Source organism: Populus nigra, chromosome 3 (genome assembly GCF_951802175.1).
Source record: "Populus nigra chromosome 3, ddPopNigr1.1, whole genome shotgun sequence".
Classification (NCBI taxonomy): domain Eukaryota; kingdom Viridiplantae; phylum Streptophyta; class Magnoliopsida; order Malpighiales; family Salicaceae; genus Populus; species Populus nigra.
The window spans coordinates 2,181,920-2,204,174 of NC_084854.1; the positions used below are offsets into that span (position 1 = coordinate 2,181,920).

At 33.0% G+C, this 22,255-nt stretch overlaps 2 protein-coding genes across 2 annotated transcripts; both read left to right on the forward strand.

Moving 5' to 3' along the window:
* Window positions 1–105: 105 nt before the first annotated feature.
* Window positions 106–9,333, forward strand: LOC133687965 (lysM domain receptor-like kinase 3). Its single transcript, XM_062107319.1, has 11 exons — window positions 106–970; window positions 1,450–1,491; window positions 1,718–1,918; window positions 2,075–2,229; window positions 2,338–2,427; window positions 2,559–2,664; window positions 7,610–7,761; window positions 7,973–8,073; window positions 8,196–8,346; window positions 8,497–8,595; window positions 8,997–9,333. Exons 1-11 carry the CDS (start codon window positions 385–387, stop codon window positions 9,114–9,116), a joined length of 1,803 nt encoding a protein of 600 aa, XP_061963303.1. The 5' UTR covers window positions 106–384; the 3' UTR covers window positions 9,117–9,333.
* An 11,069-nt stretch (window positions 9,334–20,402) lies between these two features.
* On the forward strand, window positions 20,403–22,014 carry LOC133689558 (probable sugar phosphate/phosphate translocator At5g25400). Its single transcript, XM_062109455.1, has one exon. The coding sequence runs from the start codon at window positions 20,588–20,590 to the stop codon at window positions 21,635–21,637; it is 1,050 nt and encodes a 349-aa protein (XP_061965439.1). The 5' UTR covers window positions 20,403–20,587; the 3' UTR covers window positions 21,638–22,014.
* Window positions 22,015–22,255: the final 241 nt, after the last annotated feature.

Here is a 22,255-nt window from a genome sequence, read left to right on the forward strand (position 1 = left end):
GCCGGCTGTGTTGTTGGAATATTGAAAACATGGTCCAAAGACACTGACGTCGAAGTAAAAAGAGAGGCACAATACACCAAATGGACAAGCTGGTCAAGAATCCAATCAAATTCGTGGCTAGAAAAGTCTTTGGACTGTCTTTCATGTTTCTGCCTTCCCTTTCAACATCATCAATATTCAATTCCACTCTCCAATCACTCAGACTTAGAGACCCTTTTCTCATCTCTATCTCCAGTTATCATTTTGCTAAAATAAAGAAGTCTTTGTGCTAAATCTATGAGAGAAAGGCCTGAAGATTTTGTATAGTACTTTCCCATGTAGTAGTATTTATTGTTTGCTTGAGGTTGTTGTCAGGAAGTGAGTTTGACTGCTATACTAGAGAAAATGTGCTCTCCGTATTTTGTAAATATGAACCCTTTTGTTAGTTTTGTGATTTGGATCTCTCTCTTCAGTTCTTTCCATAGTTTTCATGCCTCTCGAATGCAATGCAATGTGTCTTTAAATGAATCATGTCCTGCTTCATTGTACTATGTTCCAAATACAATGAGAAGTCTTGATGAAACAGCTTCTTTATTCAATGTGGATAATGATGCAGTAAAGAGAACTATTGATGGTTTCCTGATTACGATAAATTGCAGCTGTCTGGCTGAGCACAGATTCTTCACTTGGCACATGGATTACAAGGTCCAAAAGGGGGATACATGGAACAGCATTTCGTCGAAATTCGGGTTCTTTGTGGTGGTGGCAATGTCAGAAAAGGTGTTGATTCCATCGGTAATTGTGACTCTTGATGTTTTATGTGGCTGTTCTAACAACGCAGACATGGTAACATACAAGGTTCAAAATGGAGATACTGTGTTTACAATCTGTTCTCGGTTTAAAGCTAATGAAACTAAGACTGTCTTATTGAATGGGCTAGACAATCCAGACAGTATCCACGAGAGAGATATTCTGTTTATCCCCACACCAGGTGAGAGAAGTAATTTTTGCGATTGTGATTGATGATTAGTACAAAGTAAGATCATTTTTTTGTGAATATTTATTTTTTTCTCTGTTGTCAAATATACTCTTAACGCTTAAACTTGTATGGAAGAATGACTCTATGTGTGCAGCCCTTGTGAGACAATGAGTAAATATAGGTTAAGATAAAGGGGTTCTAATATTTCTGTTGTTTCATCTGATAAATGTCAGTATCTTTGGCTGGTAACTTGAACATAGAGAAGAGCTGCCCTATGAATTACATGTTGTTTGAATTGCTCTTTGGTCATTATTTAACTGTATAGAGTTAGTACTAAAGAGAATATGAGGTAAAGTTTTGCTAATTGAAACCCTTTTGTCTTCTTAGAAGGTTACATTTCTTAGTTTACAGTTAAAACTTCTGGTATATGTGCAGCTGGCTTCAGAACCTAATTACATCTTTTTTTGTTTTGCATGGATGTTTATGTGCAGCTGGCTTTAATAACCTTACTTCCATTGATTATCACAACCAAGGTCAGTCATAAACTATAACATGTCTAAATTCAAGGTGAACCACATCATGTTCTCTTAATCTCGTGGTCTTGAAGCCTTCATATATATATATATATATGCTATTAAGATGCTAATCCTGACTGTAAAACGTGCTTCTGTTAATGAATGAGTGGAACCTCTCTTAGTAGAGATATTATATTTACATATAGTACATTGTCATTGTAAGTTAATTTTTTCTGCCTTACAGATATGAAGACCAAAAAAACATCAAAATCTCGAATTTTTATTGTGGTTGGAGCCATTTCAGCTGCTTTAGTTGTCGTACTATTGTCGATCCTACTTGTATTTTGGAAAAACCATATGAAGAAGCGAGCTCGACAACCGATAGCTTCCTCAAGGAGATTGAATTGCTTGCACTGTTATCTTGCATCATGTCCTCAGCATAGAAGTAAATACATTTCATTGTGGAGCATCTGAATTTTAAGCAATGGATTTTCTTCTCTATTCCTCCTTTTTATAGTACAGATGGAACAGTGTAGCAGAGCCTTGTTAAAGACTGTCTTATCCCTATAAGGTGATTGATTCATGAGATATTTTGTTGCAGAATCTGAAGAAAGCATGGTTTCTTCAATCGGTTCAGACAAAGCTACTGTTTTACCGTACAATGAAATACGTGAAGCCACTTCCAACTTTAGCAGATCTTTAATAATTGGCCAAGGATCTTACGGATTAGTCTACCTCGGAAAACTACGAGAAACTGTAAGATAGCCAATGTGCCTAAAATGACCCCCCCTAATGTTTGTGCAAGACTTATTCGTTTGTATAGAAACATTTTCACCATACATGCTTCTTTGCATATGTATGTAGGATGTGGCCATCAAGCAGATGAAAGATACAAACTCCAAAGAGTTTTTGTCAGAGTTAAATATTCTTTGTAAAGTTCATCACATAAACTTGGTAAGGTTCTTTTTGTCAGAGTTTCTTCAATAATGCCCTTAATTTAGATGTCAAGATTCACCATGCATACTTTTGTCAATTCTATATATTGCTGACCATTTTTTTCCTACTTCTTTCTAACATTTAATTAGATCAAGCTTCTTGGATATGCGGCTGGTGGAGAGTCCTTGTTTCTTGTTTATGAATTTGCCCAAAACGGTGCATTGAGTAATCACCTGCACAATCCTGCATTAAGAGGTTTGGAATTCCCAACTTCTTACAGCTAACGATCGAATTGCTTTATGATTTCAAATTTTTTTGGAATTGGTTTGTGTCAAAATTACTGTGATAACAATCTTCTTTATCACATGGTTGTCAGATTGTGTATCATCAGTTATTATGCATTATATGTTGTACAGCTTATGGTAGCAACAAGAGTTGAGTGGAATGCTTAAATTTTCTTTAAATGATTTTTTAGTAGAAAGGCATGTGTGAATCTAGTATGTCAGCAACCGGACCGCTATGCTTCAACTCCAAATACCTGTCCTTCAGCTCGATGCTCTTCACCATTGTGCTTCAACTGCATTTTGAGATTCTTATAACTTCGCACCTTTGTGCCTCGCGAATCTACATTGATGCTTTGAATTCTCCATACCTTTCGATGGAACTTCGTACTTCTATGCTTTTAAATTCCTTACCAACCCTTTGTCCTTCAATATCATATCTTCATGCCCCCCTCTCCATTTTTCTGTTCTCAACTCCATGCCTTTTTGTTTCTACTTCATACCCCTGTGCTCTGGTTTTATTCTTTGGTGTCTCGGATCCCAATCTTTTGCCTTCAACTTCTTATCTTTCTACTTCAATTACAATCATTTATGCTTCATATCTACACCTTAGTCCTTTCACCGCTAGACCTATATGTTTTGATGCTTCCATACCTTTTCTTGTTAGGATTGTTGCCATTATGTGCAGCAATCATAGAACATCTGCAGCCTATCTTCTAGAAGAGGATGGCTGCCATTACCATTGTCAAAGAGGGATGCTAGGTGCAGCCACCATTGTTGAATGAGCTGGAGTTTGACAGTCACCAATGTTGACAACAAAGCAAGAAGAGCTGCCATGAAATGCCTATAAATAGAGGCATTATGTGAGAGCAAAATGAATAGAGTTTGGTGAGTGCAGTAAAGAGATCAAGAGAGAAAGAGGGGCTGCAATGGCAGCAGCCTTGCTGCCATTGCAGCAGCTGCAAGTGCAGTAAAGAGCAGCTCCTCTATGTATGTTGTAAATCTTTCTTTATATATCTCTAATAATATAGAATCTCCCGTGGATGTAGGCGTTTTGCCGAACCACGTAAAATATTGTGTCAGTGTGCTTAAGCCTCCTATGAGCAACTATCAGTACATCACCGGTCCGCGCATGGGGTGCCGGAATTCGCCCAACAATTGGTATCAGAGCTGATGGTTTAAATGGTGTTTGATTTTTGCTCAAAAATAAAAGTTCTCAAAATGTTGTTTTGACTATACCACTGTGTAGAGGAGGCCGAGACTAAGCTACTGGTGAAAACGGCGTCAAAATCGGACGTCGGACATGGCCGCACTCTCCATCACTCTCCGGCAAGGCGTCTGCCCACGCGCGCAGACGCGCCCCACGCGTCTTCTTCACCCGGATGAGTTGACCCGACCCGAATACCAGTTGACCCGACCCATGTGACTGACCCGGATAAGGATGACGTCAGCATGACGTAAAAGTGACATCAGCATGCACAGTAGACATGCCAGGGATGACATCAGCATGATGTAATTGTGATGTCAGTATGCACAGTTGGCATGTCATGTCATATCAGCGACCAGTCATCTGTCATGTCATCACAGCGGGACCCACTTGCCACATCATCAGCCGCGAGCCGAGATGAGCCGAGCCACGAGCCGAGGGATAAGATTCTATGCAGCAAAGTCTACGTGCAACCGGATCTGAGATTGAATCTGGGCCGTTCATTAGGCCAGAATTGTTTTGATCAAATCTTAGCCGTCTGAAATGCGATTTGAATGATTTCAGACTTGTTTCCAGCTAATTTGATCGTTCCGGATACAATGGTACAGTCCGATCGTTGAGATTGGAGACTGAAAGTGACGGTGGTGAATTAACAAAAGAGATTGCCCGATCAGGAGGCATCCGATGGTCTTCATGGTGGTCGATGGAGATGGAGAAGAAGAAATCGCATATGTTTGCCCAATTACATGTGCTGAACTGCTAAGTGGGGAGAATTTTAATTGCCTTGAGGGAAGGCAAAATTGGGACACTCTGGACACCCGGTTATGTGGACAATTTGAGGTGAAGAGTGAAAATTGACGAAGACCAAGCTTGACGAATCTAAGAACTGGTAGTCTCGCCAGATGTTGAGAAATCATGTATTAAACCAGTATATTCCAGATCACTTGTAAAGAAAAGCCGCAACAAAGCTAGCAAATGGTTGTATATACAGAAAGGCAGTACGATGGATAGATATGGCCTGAGAAGTTCTGTCTAGGAGATTGGGTTTTAAGCGGGACTAGTGTGACCCCTCCAATCTTTCTTGGGAACTTGCTTAGTGGAAGGATTATCCATACGATACTATTTTCGTATATATAGCAGTTTGTAATGAAATGGTTGAAGACTAGCAAGAAGACGGCATAAGGGAACAGTTGGGTTCCGTATGTTCAAGGATCTGATGAAGTGGTGATTTCTCCAATGAAGTTAGATTCGATGACTGTGATTTCTCGAGGGAGAATTGATGAAGATCCTGATAATGGAAGAGAAATACAGTAAGGGGATAAAGATTGGCAACCTACTTTGACTTGGACAGGTGTTGTGACAGGATGAGCTGCTGTCAAACATAAGCAAGGAATAGGGAGAAATCTGGAGAACAAAAATTACACGAAGGCACACGGAGATTGTGTAGGAGTACCCGTAGGATCCAACGAGGTACTGTAATGAGACAACAGGTGCAAGGAGAAGAAGTGTTCCCAGATAAAGCTCAAAGCAGAGACTGTTAAAGTTTGTACAACAGAAAGTCTCTTATGCTCTTGATGAAGACAACATGCGAAGACCTTTCCAATGCATGCAATGATGGAAAGAGAGCTGTTGCAGAGGCACCTAATTGAGGGGGTGCAAACGCCTGTGATAAAAGGCGACCGCCTATGATGAAAGGCGAAGACACCAAAGAAAATTGGTGTAGGTAGAGCTGTCAAACAGAAAGGCACAGAAGCTCCAAACATAGAAATCGAGGTGGAGCATTGCGAGGAGTATACCGCAAGTTTCTCTTTCTATGTGATTAGTAGCAGTTATCTCTCCCATAGTGCACATGGTGGTAGAGAATTTTGGAGCCACTTTAAAGCATCTCAGCTGAAGGAGGATGCGACCACCTCATGACAACAGGTGAAGACACCTTAGAGAAGGTGTGAGGGCTATGATAGGAGCCCCAATTCAGACCGCCGCATGACGACAAGCGGAAACACCGAAGGAGAAGGTGTGTGGGCCACGATGTAAGCCCAGTTCAAAACGCCCAGAGCCAATGTGATGGCTAGACATGAGTGGACAGGTGTATAGCCAACGAAGTGGCTATGATGAGTATGGAGACAAATGTAGGATTGACTTTCATGGATATTGCCCCCATGCTAAAGATCAATGAGCTAGAAGACATTTGCCTTGGACAATAAGTGTGTGACTTATGGAGCACTAAGACGCGGCTGCTATAAAGAAGCAGAAGGGCATGCGCAGGTTCCGGGAACGAGTTGACTCTTGTCAAGGTGGTGAGCTCGGTAATGGCATTATAATACTCAGAGTATGAAGACAGATATGGATCAACCTTTAATGGGCTGCCCCCATAAGCGAAGGTGGAGAGCTACCTGGACTCTTACGACTAAGAGCGAGAGACTCACGGAGAAGTAAGGCGTGGTTTCTAGGGAGGAACAGAGGGCAGGCGCAACTCCTGGATAAGTAGACTCTTGGAAGAGTGGTGAGCTCGTGATCATATTGAGATACTCAGATAATGATTGTCGCACTTGGAAAAAGAAATTTTCGTTTGAGGGGGTGTTGTAAGCCTTGGTGTAAGGTTTGATGAATCATTCCGAACCAAGCATGGTTGATACGCTCGAAGGGGAATGTTTTCCCAGAGACAAGCGTTAACACTCTTCAGATGAGATATGGGAGACCATCTGGTTGTAATGATCCTTTTGTGTGAGAAAAGGTGTGCTTTGGTGACTCTGGTGATTGAAAGGTTTGGCAAGTACCTGGAAACTTGGCCAAAGACGCTCTCGGAATGGTAAGCTTGAAAGAACTGCAGAATGCAAGCATGTGCTGAAGAAGTAAGAGAACAATTGCCCATATAAATGGCAAAGGGGGTGATTGTTAGGATTGTTGCCATTATGTGCAGCAATCATAGAGCATCTGCAGCCTATCTTCTAGAAGAGGATGGCTGCCATTACCATTGTCAAAGAGGGCTGCTAGGTGCAGCCACCATTATTGAATGAGCTGGAGTTTAGCAGCCACCAATGTTGACAACAAAGCAAGAAGAGCTGTCATGAAATGCCTATAAATAGAGACATTATGTGAGAGCAAAATGAAGAGAGTGTGGTGAGTGCAGTAAAGCGATCAAGAGAGAAAGAGGGGCTGCAATGGCAGCAGCCTTGCTGCCGTTACAGCAGCTGCAAGTGCAGCAAAGAGCAGCTCCTCTATGTATGTTGTAAATCTTTCTTTATATATCTCTAATAATATAGACTCTCCCGTGAATGTAGGCGTTTTGCCAAACCACATAAAATATTGTGTCAGTGTGCTTAAGCCTCTTATGAGCAACTATCAATACATCACCGGTCCGCGCATGGGGTGCTAGAATTTGCCCAACATTTCTGTTTCATGTTCATATATTTGTGCTCGAGGTTACTATATGTTCTTCTATCTAACACCAAGAATATGAGGGTTTAGTTATGATATTTTGCCGTAATTGGTAAAATAATGCAAAACTCTACAATCGAACGAGTATGAAAATACTTCCTGATTACATGCATGTGTGTTCGTGTATGTGCGTGTGCGTGTATGTACTTTTGAACATATGCATCTTAGAATCACTGCTTTACAACTAATTATTTTTAAGTATGGTATTAAAGCACCTGTTCATAATAATTCAGATTGTTTACAAGTTAGTTATTAAGCTTTGATGCATTTGTAGGTCATAAACCTCTCCCTTGGACTACACGAGTTCAGATTGCTCTTGATGCAGCTAAAGGTCTTGAGTATATACATGAACATACAAAACCTTACTATGTCCATCGAGATATCAAGCCAAGCAATATTCTCTTAGACTCCAATTTCCACGCAAAGGTAAGTATTATTGTAGCAGTTTTTAATGGTGGTTGGCGAAATACTCTGGATATTGAGCGTTTGTATAGAGGGAGAGATTCATTCCTTAAATTTTGAGCACTTGCATATAAATTCATCTTCTTTTGTTTAGATCATCTCCACTATTGTGGTACAGTTCTGGTTGATTTGATCTCATTTCCAGCCCTTTAATGTTCAATTTCTGTCCCCCTAGATTGCAGATTTTGGGCTGGTAAAGTTATTGGAACAATCACCAGATGCTGGAGGTGCAGTGGCATCTAGAATTGTTGGCACATTTGGTTACCTTGCACCTGAGTGTGTACTTAAGCTCTCATTGATGATTTTGGTTTGATCTTGTTGCTATCATCATCCGTTCATCTACTGATGTTTCAATATATATGATCCATTAAGAAACATAATTTTCCCTTGAAAAATAGGTATGTTCGAGATGGACATGTGACCGCAAAGAGCGATGTCTATTCCTTCGGTGTTGTTCTTATGGAATTACTGACTGGTCAGCCAGCATTAAGTAAAGATGCAAGTCCTGAAAATGAAAAGCTCAGTGAACATCGTTCTGTGGTGCAATACGTGAGTATGCTCATTGGTTCTACTCTTAAATAAGGTTTCCATAAGAACAAGAAACGCAAACCGGTGGCCAGAGTTTTTAGGCTGGTTTAAGTAATTGATCTACATATGCCATTTACCAGTTAATTTTGGTTTATATTTCTGTTGATCCAGATGCTGTCAGCATTGAATGATAGCCAGGACTCTTTCGACGAGCTGGCCAAATGCATTGATCCGAACCTGACCTCCTACGACAAAGATTCACTGTATCAGGTATGAATCATTTCCACCTTTTCTTGTGCATTTGAAGTTATGCGTGGCGTGTGGTTACTGTCTCGAAATAAAACAAAGACAGAAACAGTGGAGACCGAGTGAAAATGTCTCCGAAATTCACTGTTCGAACAGATTTATTTTTAAATCTGTCTTTATCTCTTCAATCAAAATTGTTTTTCTCCTTTTGTATCTCTTCCTTCTATCTTGAGATACTAAACAAACGCAACATATATGTAATGTGGGAAGAAACTATTTTAACTATCTAAATCTCTTATCTTTGCATTGCCTGTTGATTGGCCTAAGAAGCTGCTCTAAATTGAGTTTTTTGTCGAAATGTTTCAGCTCTTTCATTCGAACTCTTCTCTGACTTGACATGTTTTCTTGTTTTGACATTCTCTAAGATGGCCCTCTTGTCCAAGGACTGTGTTGATGACAATTGGAAACGGCGTCCTGATATGAGTAGAGTTGTGTTGCGCCTTTCACACATACTTTCAAGCTCCAGAGAGTGGGAGGAACTATAGTTCGATTGCCTCGCAGGGTGAATTTATATTTTATAGCCAAAATCTGCAAGGCATTTTCCAGGACGTTCAAGACTTGGACTTATTTTGTACAAAAATCTACTCATTTTCCTTGGTGTATTTTCCCTTTTGTTTGTTGATTAGGCATCTAGAGATCGTACAATTTACAGTGCCTTCGACAATTTGTCAGGATTCCTCAAGCAAGGTAGAATAACTTCCACGCATGTGTCATTAGAAAATTGTTACAGAGATGTTGCATGCAAAGAATTAATGATAAAATACGACAAGACCGTGTTTCTTTTTGTTATACATAATAGGATTTAAATCACAGTTTTTACACTCAACCTATTAACTCGGCAAAATTTGATTCATCTCACTAGAATTTGAATGACTCGGTTGATTTAATTAAATCTACTTTAATTTTGAGTAAGGTGATTGGTTCGAGTTAACTCGACTCCTCCTCATTAATAAATACTTTTCTCTAACTCAATTTCTAAATTAGATATAATAAAAGAAAAGATTAATTAAATTCTTTTAATTGTTTTTGCAAAGTTTGCGTACCAAACATGAAGTTTTGTTAAAGAATCAATTTAATCTGAAAGTTTAAGCTGTTACATAAGATTTTAGGATATAATTTTATATTATTATCTAATACATCTCTTCAAGTGTTTAATTTTTATTAAATAAATAGGGATGGTGATTGAAACTCGTAACCACTTGGTTATCAAGACTTTGATACCATATTAAAAAACTGATTCAACCCAAAAATTTAAGCTGTTAAACGAATGGTATTAATGAAAAAAAACTTGCATATATTTGTGTTATTTTGTGATTGTTTATTTTATAAGAAATAGGTTAAATGATATTTAGAAAGAAAAAAACTTTGCCGTCTCAAAAAAAAAAAAAAGATCAAGAGGCTTGGAAAAATATTTGTGGAATCTTAGGCTTGACTTGGTGCAAAGACTTTCGTTAGAAAATCTATGTTGGGGGCAATTATTCAAACATATTAAAATGGATTTAGAAATTATATATTAAGTATTGAGTTGTAATTATTTTTTATTGTAAATACACATTTAACCCAATTTTGAGCAGTGGGTGAATTTAATTATATAGGTTAAAATGCATACTTTTTTTCATGAATTTATATTATATGAAACAGTTTATATTATATGAAACTCGACTAATAAATATTCTAATAAGAATATATTTTAATTGATAAAAGCTAGAGATTTTTTTATCTTAAATTATCTTAACATGTTTTTAATAAAGTTAATTACTTATTATCTAGGATAAAGGTTAAATGATATTCTGGCAAAAAAAAAAAAAAACTTTGCCTGATGATCATAGAGAAAGTGGCCTTTATTTATTAATTAATTTAATTATTGTGACAGGGACTGGAAGATAGAGATTAGAGAAGGCATCGATATACGAATATGCTAAGGAGAAAATGTCAAAGTGACAAAAGGAAATTTGCAGAGACGAAGAGAACTTGAAAGGGACAAAAGGCCACTTTACAACTTCCAAATAAATTTCAAAATGACGAGGAAATGAGATTTTGGAGGAACTTCTAACTAAGGATATGTCGGAAGCATTCTTACGTAATAATATAAATTATATTTTAATATTTTATCTGATAGTTTAAACTATTAGATTGAGATGATTTTTTAATATGATATCAGAGTCTTGATGACCAAGCAGTCACGAGTTTAAATATCATCATTCTTATTTATTTAATAAAAATTAAACACAAGATAATATAGGTCTATACAAGTTTCAAGTCTAAAAAATTTTCACTTGAGAGAATATATTAGAGAATAAGTTATTTGATAATACATGCTCTTCAATGATATTTATACATCTATACAAGTTACTGAAGGTAGGTAAGGGCTAATAATAACTTAGTCTTTATATTTTAATAAAATTAATTGGTTACTCCTTCGAAAATGGATTTAAGAGTATATGATTAAATATATAATTTCTTAAATCAACAAGGAGCAGTAAATTATTTTAATTAAACTACAAGGACTGAGCTAAGATTAACCCGACCTTACACACTCTTGTTGTATTCCGAACTCAGCTTTCCTAGCCTCTTATAAAAAACAAAATGCAATTAAGTCCCACGACAACTTCTGATTTTTCATTAAATATAATGGGTGCAAAGGGATGAATTATGGTTGTAAAATCCAAACCAGACTCATAGGTTGATTTGGGACCGGCTGATTCTAGAGCGATTTAGGTTCAAAAAACTAGAAGAAAAAAAAAACTAATAGAGTACTCACAAACCGACTTTAGTCTGACTTAGTCAAAACCTAATCCTCAATTCATTGATTTTTTAATATATATATATATATAAAATTTTATTAAAATAACATTGTTATGATTTTTTCAAAAAAAATTAATAATTAATCCAAATCAATTCTCCTGACTCGTGATCCCGAACTTGCTCGTGCCTTGCTACTATGTTTTGAATTGGAATGCAGTAATTTGAACATGTAGGAAGTTTACGTTTTAATTGAGAAGGGTGGTATTGCAATAAATGGCCCAAAATGTTTTAAAGTTTTATAATTTCTTACACTTGGATTATAACAATTTTAAATACCTTTTAAATAAAAATTGTTTGCAGTGAATCAGATCAGTGGCAGTGCAAGAAAATGTTATTGAATCAAGTGTTGGGAGGCATTTACGTTCTAAAATTAATAATTTCTTCCCTTTCTTTCTTAACATTCAGTATCGTCTGACGTCCAGTTTTTTAGTATAAAGAAGAAGAAGTCTCTCCCTAATTGCAATATTAAATAGATCGCTTATTTCCAAGCTGATGTATCTAGTATTTATAAGGAATTAATTCAACCGTAGCCTTATCTGCAACTATAAATAATATTAATTATCATAGTTGTTGAACTTGATTTAATTAACTTGATTAAATTCCATACAGACTCATAATATTAAGAATTTAAAAAATAATAATTTTAAGCAGTGTAGCTCAACTGGTCAGATTCTAGATTTGTTCCCAAGATGTCACTAGTTCAAGTCTCACAAGTCTCAGGACCACTAGAGGCTTATATAGTCGTTAACTTCAGAGTTCGTGGGATTAATCGAGATGCGCGCAAGCTGGCTCAAATATCTCGTTAATAAAAAAAAATTAAAAAATATCATAACAATATGGTTTCAATTAAAATAAATGGCTTTGAGGTTTCAACTTATAAACTTCGTATTCAGATACTAAAATATATATACAGTATTTAAAGTTGGGAAATGCATATAACTTTAATTGTGGAGCTCGAGACTTGATAAATCTACGTGAGAACGTAACTACTTCGTAATTCGAGAGAGACCAAAACACAGAAAGCGACGCAGCATGCAGTAGCAGAATTAACACGGCATGAGCTCAATTGGTCTCTTCTTTGTTGTCAGCACAGAAAATCATTGAGACATCCATGCATGTTGCTGATGATGATTTACAATAACTTGTCTCTGTTTTTTATTATTAGGTTTTGTTTGGTTTTATATTTTAAAAATATTTTTACAGAATTTTGAAATTTTTTTATTGTTTTTACTTTAAATTAATATTTTTTTAGTGTTTTTAAATTATTTTGATACGCTGATGTCAAAAATAATGTTTTAAAAAATAAAACATTGTTTTAATACATTTCTAAGTAAAAAATACTTTAAAAAAAACCACATTTTCAAAAACCCACTAGCATTGCGGCTTTTTAGTTGCTATTTTAGAATAATGGATTTAAAAAGTAGATTTTTAGTTAAAGCTAGTATAAAATAGGTTTTTGTATAGAAAAATAAAAAAACATGTAATTTTAGCTTCTATAAATTAAAATTTAAAACACAAGCACATGAGATTAATATAAAAAAACAAAAATTATTTAATTAACAAAACAATTTTTTCTATTTCTACATAATTGGATATAAAACAGGAGGTATTATTATAATACCGAACCGTCTCTTCAATGGACCGAAACATGTTCTGCTAGTAGCGTTCGAAATAAATGGACGGAAACGTAGCCTTAAAAATAAAGTCTTAAGAGTGTCGAGGAGATTAGCCAAATTGACCAATTGCACGGTTAACAAGCCTTAAATGCGACAACATGAACTAATCGAATCGATGAATTAGTTGTGATCAATGCGTCGAAACATCACCGACATTGGTGATCGAAATGTCGATTCAAGTGCGCAGGTGTCGGTCATGGCCCTGTGTTCTTAGCCGTGGTCCCTTGGCTGACCCGAGATGGTGCCACCACTTCAATGCCAAGGAAACATGGTTATAAAACACTCATTGATTGATGTGTTAACTCCTGTTTTCAATTTCTATTTAAAAATAACTGAAATGATATTCAGTGTTGTCAAAACTATATTTTATGGGAATTTGAATATTTTATCAGCTTAAAACTAATTTTGTTATATTTTTTTTTTGAATTTTCAAACAAATAACATTTTATAAATCAACTGTTACCGAGCTATCAAATACAACTCTTAAAAAAATCAAGTATTTTCATCAAACTAATCTAAATCATACCCAGGATTAATGAGACATTACATTACTTAGTCAAATCAGGCCAAGTCTTGTAAGTTAGAACACTGTCTATGGCTAAAAATGGTCCAAATCAGAAATTTGCCATGGCTATGCATCCATAATAGAATATTCTCATCACGCCAGTGTGAAGGACGAGACTAATTCAATGGAGGCTCCATGCATTAAAAAAAGTCTAAATTCTTAACTTGGTTAGGTATTTTTCGGTGGAATATTTCCCATTTGTTACCAAACCTTTTTGTTTTTGTCCCTTACGTACTCTCTTGTTTTCAACTGTTTCGACGCAGCCTCGAAGGCAATATTCACCTTGATAGTTGCCTGATGCCCCCCACCCCACCAAATATGACAAGAACAACCCTTTGTACTCAAAAATAATCTTTATTATTATTAATCAACAGCTCAACATGTAAAATACTATGCTTTCTCCTTATTTTCCGTGCATGTTTGATGTATATTGTTTTTTTGCTTTATAATTTTTTTTTAATTTTTATTTTTGATGGTATACGTCAAGACCTTCAAAAAACACTAAAAAAATATCATGATAAGATGGTATGTTGAGTATTTTATTTTTATTTTAAAAACACCATGCATTAATTAGCGCTTTAATCATCACTGCATGGATTGATTACAGAATTAAAAACTTGATTGCAGTTTTTTTTCCACCAATTCTCTGTCTTGTACACTACTTCGGGAGGTGATGCCTTCCCTGGATCTTCCGGTCCCGGAAAGGTGCTTTTCTGGAGTTCCCGTGACCTTCGAAATCTATGAGGTTGGCAGCATGGCACTTTCATCAACTTAGTTCCAAGATCAAAAGTCATGACAAATTAACTATAGAAAGCTTCAAATCCCAAATGAGTGGCAATTCAAGGTTTAAGTTGTCACAAAGATCCATGTGGTTTCATTCTTGTTAAGTTACATCTTCAAAGTACAATCTTTTAGTTAAAACTAGACCATTTGCGCTATGTTAATGTTGTATGAATTTAATTTTTTTTAATGTGAAAAAAATATTGAAGTATTATTAATATTTTTTTAATAAAATAAAATAACATGTGAATTGACCTGAAATGACTTGGTTAACTTGGTAGGTCCAAAAACATCAATAAAAAACTGATAAAAATATAATTTGACTAAAAAATTAAGGCAACATCTTGTTTTAAATATCAAAACGACACCTTATTAGACCGACTTGAATCAACTCGAGTTAACCTATCAAATTCATTACTCATGTCATAAGACCCTAATAACCCTATAGAAAATAAATAAATAAAACTAAACATAATTCTCAATTAACTCAATGTTGAATAATAAAATTAAAAACAAAATTCAACTAGAAAAGTAAGGCGATTCAACTCGAGTTAAACCGTCAAATTAAGGTTATAAAACTGAGATAATCCCGTAGAAAACAAATAAAAACAAATTATGAAGCTCAATTCACAATCAAAATAATATTAAATGATGAAATTAAAAAAAAATCAATTAAAAAAGCACTTGAGTCAATTGATCAAATTTGTGACCCAGGTCATAGGACTCGGATAACCTCATAAAACACAAACTGAAATAAATTATGAAACTTAATTCTCGATCAACCCAATATTAAAGGATAAAATTAAAAAAAAATCAACTATAAAAATGATAAAATGAACCTGAGTCAATCGGCCTAACTCATGACTCAGGTCATGAAATTCTGATAACCTTATAGAATGTAAAATAAATAAATTATAAAGCATAATTTTCAATCACCCAATATTTAAGTACTAAATTGAGAAAAAAACCAAACACAATAAATAATTATAGTCAACTCAAATTAATCTGTCAAATCTAGATCAAGAAATCATGATAATTCCATAACATGTAAATTAAAGAAAAAATTATAAATTTTAATTCTCAATCAATTTAATATTAAAAATAAAACTAAAAATAATATTAATTAAAAAATTAGAAAAAAACTTAAATAAACCTAATTAACCTCCAAATACTCACAACCTAAATCATAACTTAAAAAAAAAAATAATGCAATTACCCTATTCAAAACACGAGTTCATCATGAAAAAAACCAAAACGACAACGAGACCCACAGCCATGAAACCATTGGGTTTAGTTAGGGCACCATCTAATCAACATTTTTCGAAGGACCCCATGATTTTGCTGTCAATATCGTTCCTTACCGAACTGATAAGATAATACTTAACCCTGTCCACGCTCTTGACTCACTAAGATTTACTGTGTCTATATATATATATATATATATATATATATATATATATTAAATTGTAGAGAATATCCTTAAATCAATTTACGCATTGCTTGGAATTAAATTATCTTTTTATACAATTTTAAAAATGCATCTTCCTATTGAGAAAGAAAACATAACCACCAAACCAATCATTCTACCATATCCTTTTCTATATGTACCTAAAGCAAACATTTCAAACGATAATAATTACTAAAATATTTCGGTGGTAGTTTTTATTTTTTGTCTAATTAAAGAAAAAAATTTGCTTAATTAGCTAAATAGTTCTAGATACCATATATAATTATTTTTCAAATCTTAATTTTATAAAAGCTAAAATCATTATACATTGATTTTGTAAAATCTAAAATAACATATTTTTTTTTATTAATTTTATACGCAAAAATTTGCTTAACTAGCTAAATAGCTTTGTATTAAATACCATATATAATTGTTTTTCATCTCACAACAATTTTAATCAAGTAAATAGTTTTTAAATTACAACCAAGTAAGTATTTTTTTTAAACCTATTATTTTAAATTACAATCATAAAAATTACAACATCAAACACATACTAAGAACATAATATTAGCTCTTGTATGGAAATTTTATTTGAAATAAAAAGATCGATAGAATAAGAAAAGAGAAAATGAAATTTGACTTGCAAAAAGTAATAAAAATATCTCTGCTTTTTTCTTTTTTTTTATTCATTTTGTTTTTTAAAGTGAATCTCACAGAGTAATTAATAATATTTTATTAGTTGATATTTATTTATATTTAACTAAATATTTTTTCACAGTAAGAAACGTTGCGTAGTGGTATTCAAAATGTTGAATAGAACTATGACTTGCTTTTGAATCAAATTCATTTGGTTTTGAGACAAGAAATTGTGCCGGATTTGAAGGTAGACCATGCTTAATCTCCACACAATTAACCTTAAAATTATACGATTAAACCATTAATCAGAGCCAACACTGGCATTAGCTGGCACATGTTTAGATACAAGCGTGCCTTGTGTTAAGTGTTAACCCAAGGTTACACTATCATCATTTTTTTTTTCGTGAGAAAAACAGGTCGGTAATTATTGGAAAGATAAGGGCTCATTAGGAAATAAAATAGCACCAAATGGGCAATTACTTGACACGCGCACGTCACGGTAGTTTGCAAGGATAGTCAACACCACAGCACCAAACACGATGCTGTCTCACGTGATTCCTCGTGTTTTTTTTGACGGAACCATTGTTTCCTGCAATAAAAGCGTTTCCTATCGTAAATAAATGTATTTTAAAAAAAATTATGGTTATTTTTTAAAATATTTTTTATTTAAAAATATATTAAAATAATATTTTTTTATTTCAAAAAAATTATTTGTTTAATATTAGTACATTAAAATGATCTAAAATATTAAAAAAATATTAATTTTTTTAATAACATTTTTAAAACATAAAAACAAATAAGACCAACCATATCCAAACCAAATAATAAAAAATATAAATATTAATTTTAGTTAGGTGGTTATAATTTTGAACCACTTCATTGATTTAACTGGATTTTTAATAATTTTAATAATACTAATATTTTTTATTTATTTATAATGAACAAGATAATATAATTTTAATATAAATAACTAACTTGAATTTATACGATAATGCAGGGTTTTTTCTCTGAATTAATCTTTGATGCGAATCTTGTGATAAAAAATATCAGGGTCTGGTACAATGGCCTTCTGCAAATAATGGGCTCGTTGTAAAAATAAATATGTGATCAAGATTTTATTTTCTTCTAAAATGGTCAAGAAAATAATTTTATAATTATAGATAAATCCTCCTAGAACTCGTGAATGCTGTCCACTCTTGCATGGATAGATAGGACGAACGGATCTGTGGCGGATATTTCTTTTTTAATATATGCAACGCTAGCAGATATTGCAACTATATATATATAATATGGTTGTGGTTGTTTTTTAAAGTGATTTTTATTTAGAAATATATTAAAATAATATTTTTTTATTTTTTAAAAATTATTTTTTATATTAGCGCATCAAAATAATATATGCAACACTAATAAATATTGCAAATATTTTTTTCAGGTATAAATGTATTTAAAGTGTTATTTGTTGAGTTAAGAATCGGAAAAAAAGTGTTATTTAACTTTAATCAATTTCAGGAGGTTATATAACTTTTAATTTATTGATTTCTTAGTTAATTAAATCTTGTTTGTAAAAAAACCATTAAAAATTCAATCCCGTAATTGTAATAATTTCATAGTGATTTTAATTATGTAACTGATATTGCTTCCCTTGAGTCATTTTTATTAAAATTTATCATTTTCGGTTTACATTCAAGGCGATTTTACACATATTTCATTAAAAACTTGCTTTTAGACATATATAATTATATTATCATTACTAAAACAGTCTTTGTATTTAATTAGGTAAAAAATCTCAATATCGTATTCATTTAGAAGAAAAACAAAAATTATGTTTTCATTATGCTCTTACAGAAAACAAAAGGTATCTCTCTACTTCATATTTTAAAATAAAAACATTCACGTATTTTTTTTTTATAAATATATAATTTTTATATTTTTATGTCTATTTATTTTATATTTTTTACCATAAAAAACTAGTTAAATCAAAGAATTAATCTAGAGAAACCCATTTTTTAAAAAATAATTAGTTGACTACTTCCACGAGTTTAGAGTAAATAGACAAAATTACAAATTTAAAAGTCATCAGTTATTAAAACAACAAAATAAACAAGAACAATATTTATTTTTGTGGTTAGACCACGTTTTTTAAAAATTTTGATTTATTTTGTTTGCTTCATGTTATTTTTTTTATTTTTTAAATTGTTTTAATGTATTGATGTAAAAATAAATTTTAAAAACTAAATTTTTATTTTATGTATTTTCAAGCAAAAACCAAATTAAAAAAACAACATTTACTACAATCTCAAATACACTTTAAGTATGTGTTTGGTATCGTGATGTACTATATTTTTTAAAAGTATTTTTCTCTAAAAAATATATTAAATATTTATTTTCAGTATTTTTTTGTATCAACTTCTTAAAATAACCATAAAACACTCAAGAAGATGTTCGTCATTGAGTTTCAACTTATTTTTTTGTTAAAATCAGAATTGTTTTCTTCAAATTTTTATTTATTTTTTTGTTAAAATCAGAATTGTTTTCTTCAAATTTTTATTAATATTTTTGTATCATCTTGATGTGCTGCTGTTAAAAATAATTTTTTTTTTTAAAATATTATTTTAATACATTAAAAAAAAACACTTTAAGTCTAGTGTACTTTTTAAAAGTATTTTTTACTCAAAAATATATTATTATTTTTTTCAGTTTTTTTTATATCAACTTCTTAAAATCACCATAAAACACTCAAGAGGATGTTTGACATTAAGTTTCAACTTAATTTTTGTTAAAATCAGATTTTTTTTCTTCAAATGTTTTTTTAATTTTTTTGAATCGTCTTGATATGCTGCTGTTAGAAATAATTTTTTTAAAAAATATTATTTTAAAAAACACTTTAAGTGTAATGTACTTTTAAAAAATATTTTTTACTCAAAAATATATTAAAATATTTTTTTTTCAATTTTTTTTATATCAACTTCTTAAAATCACCATAAAACACTCATGAGGATGTTTGATATTGAATTTCAATTTATGTTTTGCTAAAATCAGAATTTTTTTCTTCAATTTTTTTAAATATTTTTGAATTGTCTTAATGTCTTGCTGTTAAAAATATTTTTTCTAAAAAAATATTATTTTAATATATTAAAAAAAAACATTTTAAGTGCAGTGTATGTTTTAAAAGTATTTTTCACTCAAAAATATATTAAAAGATTTTTTTTCAGTTTTTTTTATATCAACTTCTTAAAATGACCATAAAACACTCAAGAGGATGTTTGACATTAAGTTTCAACTTATTTTTTGTTAAAATCTGAATTTTTTTCTTCAAACTTTTTTAAAATATTTTTGAATCGTCTTGATATGTTGCTGTTAAAAATATTTTTTTTAAGTATTATTTTAATACATAAAAAAAATACTTTAAAAAACCACTACTACTATACTTCTAAAAACTCCCTACTTCTAAAAACTCCCTAAATTAAAAACACTTATAAAACACATCAAATTATAATTTTAAACAGAAAAAATACTCATCTAGTCCTATTATTAACATTAAAGAAAACAAGAGTACTAAAAGCTTGTTTGGAAATACAAGTTGTCTTGCATTTTTTAAAAAAATTAAAATTTTGTGTTTTAGTTAAAAATTAATTTTTTTATATATTTTAAATTATTTTAATGTACTGATCTTAAAAATAATTTTTAAAAAATAAAAATATATTATTTTATTATATTTTAATATAAAAAACATTTTAAAAAATAACCGCAATTATACTCTTCCATCTACAGTAACAAACAATGAAATGCAAATAATAATAATAATAATAATAATAATAATAAAAAAGCTCATAAATCTGACAAGTAAAATTGCACAGGAAAACAACTGGATGTTAAAAAAGTCCACTCAAATATCGCCACCTCTCCCCTACATCAACAACTCCAAACCCTCTTCCTCTCCATCTCCACCACCATCTCTCCTCTTTATTTCCTCGCCTTTGGCAAACCCCTATCTCCCAAATCTCTCCACCCCCACCGTCCCAGGGCAGTTCCACCAGATCAACCAAAATGGGCAAGGGTGGATCTCTAAGTGACAGTGTTCTGAAAAAGATCTTGCTTTCCTACACTTATGTAGCCATCTGGATCTTCCTTTCCTTCACTGTTATCGTTTACAACAAATACATCCTTGACAAAAAGATGTATAATTGGCCATTCCCAATATCTCTAACCATGATCCACATGTCTTTTTGTGCCACTCTTGCCATCCTTCTCATTAAAGTTTTCAAATTTGTTGAACCTGTTTCCATGTCTAGAGATGTTTATCTCAAATCTGTTGTTCCCATTGGTGCTTTATATTCTCTGAGTCTTTGGCTTTCTAACTCTGCTTATATTTACTTATCTGTTTCTTTTATTCAGATGTTAAAAGCCCTCATGCCTGTTGCTGTTTATTCAATTGGGGTTTTACTTAAAAAAGAGAGCTTTAAGTCTAATACTATGGCTAATATGATATCAATCTCTGTTGGTGTTGGGATTGCTGCTTATGGCGAGGCTAGATTTGATACCTGGGGGGTTATTCTTCAGCTTGGTGCTGTTGCTTTTGAGGCTACAAGATTGGTAATGATTCAAATCTTGCTTACTTCTAAAGGGATTACATTGAATCCAATTACCTCTCTTTATTATGTCGCGCCTTGCTGTTTGGCGTTCTTGTCTATCCCTTGGATTTTTGTGGAATACCCTGTGTTGAAGGAGTCTTCAAGTTTCCATTTTGATTTTGTCATCTTTGGGACCAATTCTTTGTGTGCTTTTGCTTTGAATCTCGCCGTGTTCTTGCTTGTGGGAAAGACTTCGGCCTTGACCATGAATGTGGCTGGTGTGGTTAAGGATTGGTTGTTGATCGCCTTTTCTTGGTCGGTTATTAAGGATACTGTGACCCCTATTAATTTGTTTGGCTATGGGCTTGCATTTTTGGGTGTCGCGTATTACAATCATGCAAAGTTGCAGGCTTTGAAGGCGAAGGAGGCACAGAAGAAGGCTCAGCAGGCTGATGAGGAGGCTGGAAGGTTGTTGGAAGGCAGGGAAGGAGAGGGAAACACGAAGAGAACTGAATCAGAAGACTAACTTTTTACTATGAAGAGTTTATTTAGCTATAAAGATTGGATGGAGAGAGCATGGAAATAAGAGCGGAAGGGACATATGGACCACCAAGGATTGGTGTGGACGCAAGGGGAGTTTTGTGCTTCTGTTTGCTTTTGCTCAGTGGGCATGCTGGTTCTAGTTTTATGCTTTGTCATATGCTAGTTATGGGTTTTAGTTAGTTGAATGTTAGGGATTTGAGATCTGTGCAATCGGCTTTGCCGAGTTGTCTTTTATCAGAGTAAAAATCTCAAATGCCTGTATTTTACCTTTTTTTTACTTTATTTATTTATTTATATAATTGGTGTCCATGTACGAACATCTTTCATTGATGAAGTTTTAGCGCTTATTTATTCTCTTTACTTCTGTGGATTTTTCTCAATGCAATGCTGTTGTGGAGATGCAATTTCTACATCACAGGTGTATTCTATTGTGGTTTGAATCACATTTTGCTTTCTGTTTGATTTATTGTGCTTTGATCTGTGCCATTTGGCCAGTTCAAGTTGAGCCTCTTTGAGGTATAAAGAAGGGTTCTCTGGAACAGAAAAATGCAATCTTTCTAAACTGTGATCTGGAAAGGAAACGAGTTGGTAACTGATTGAT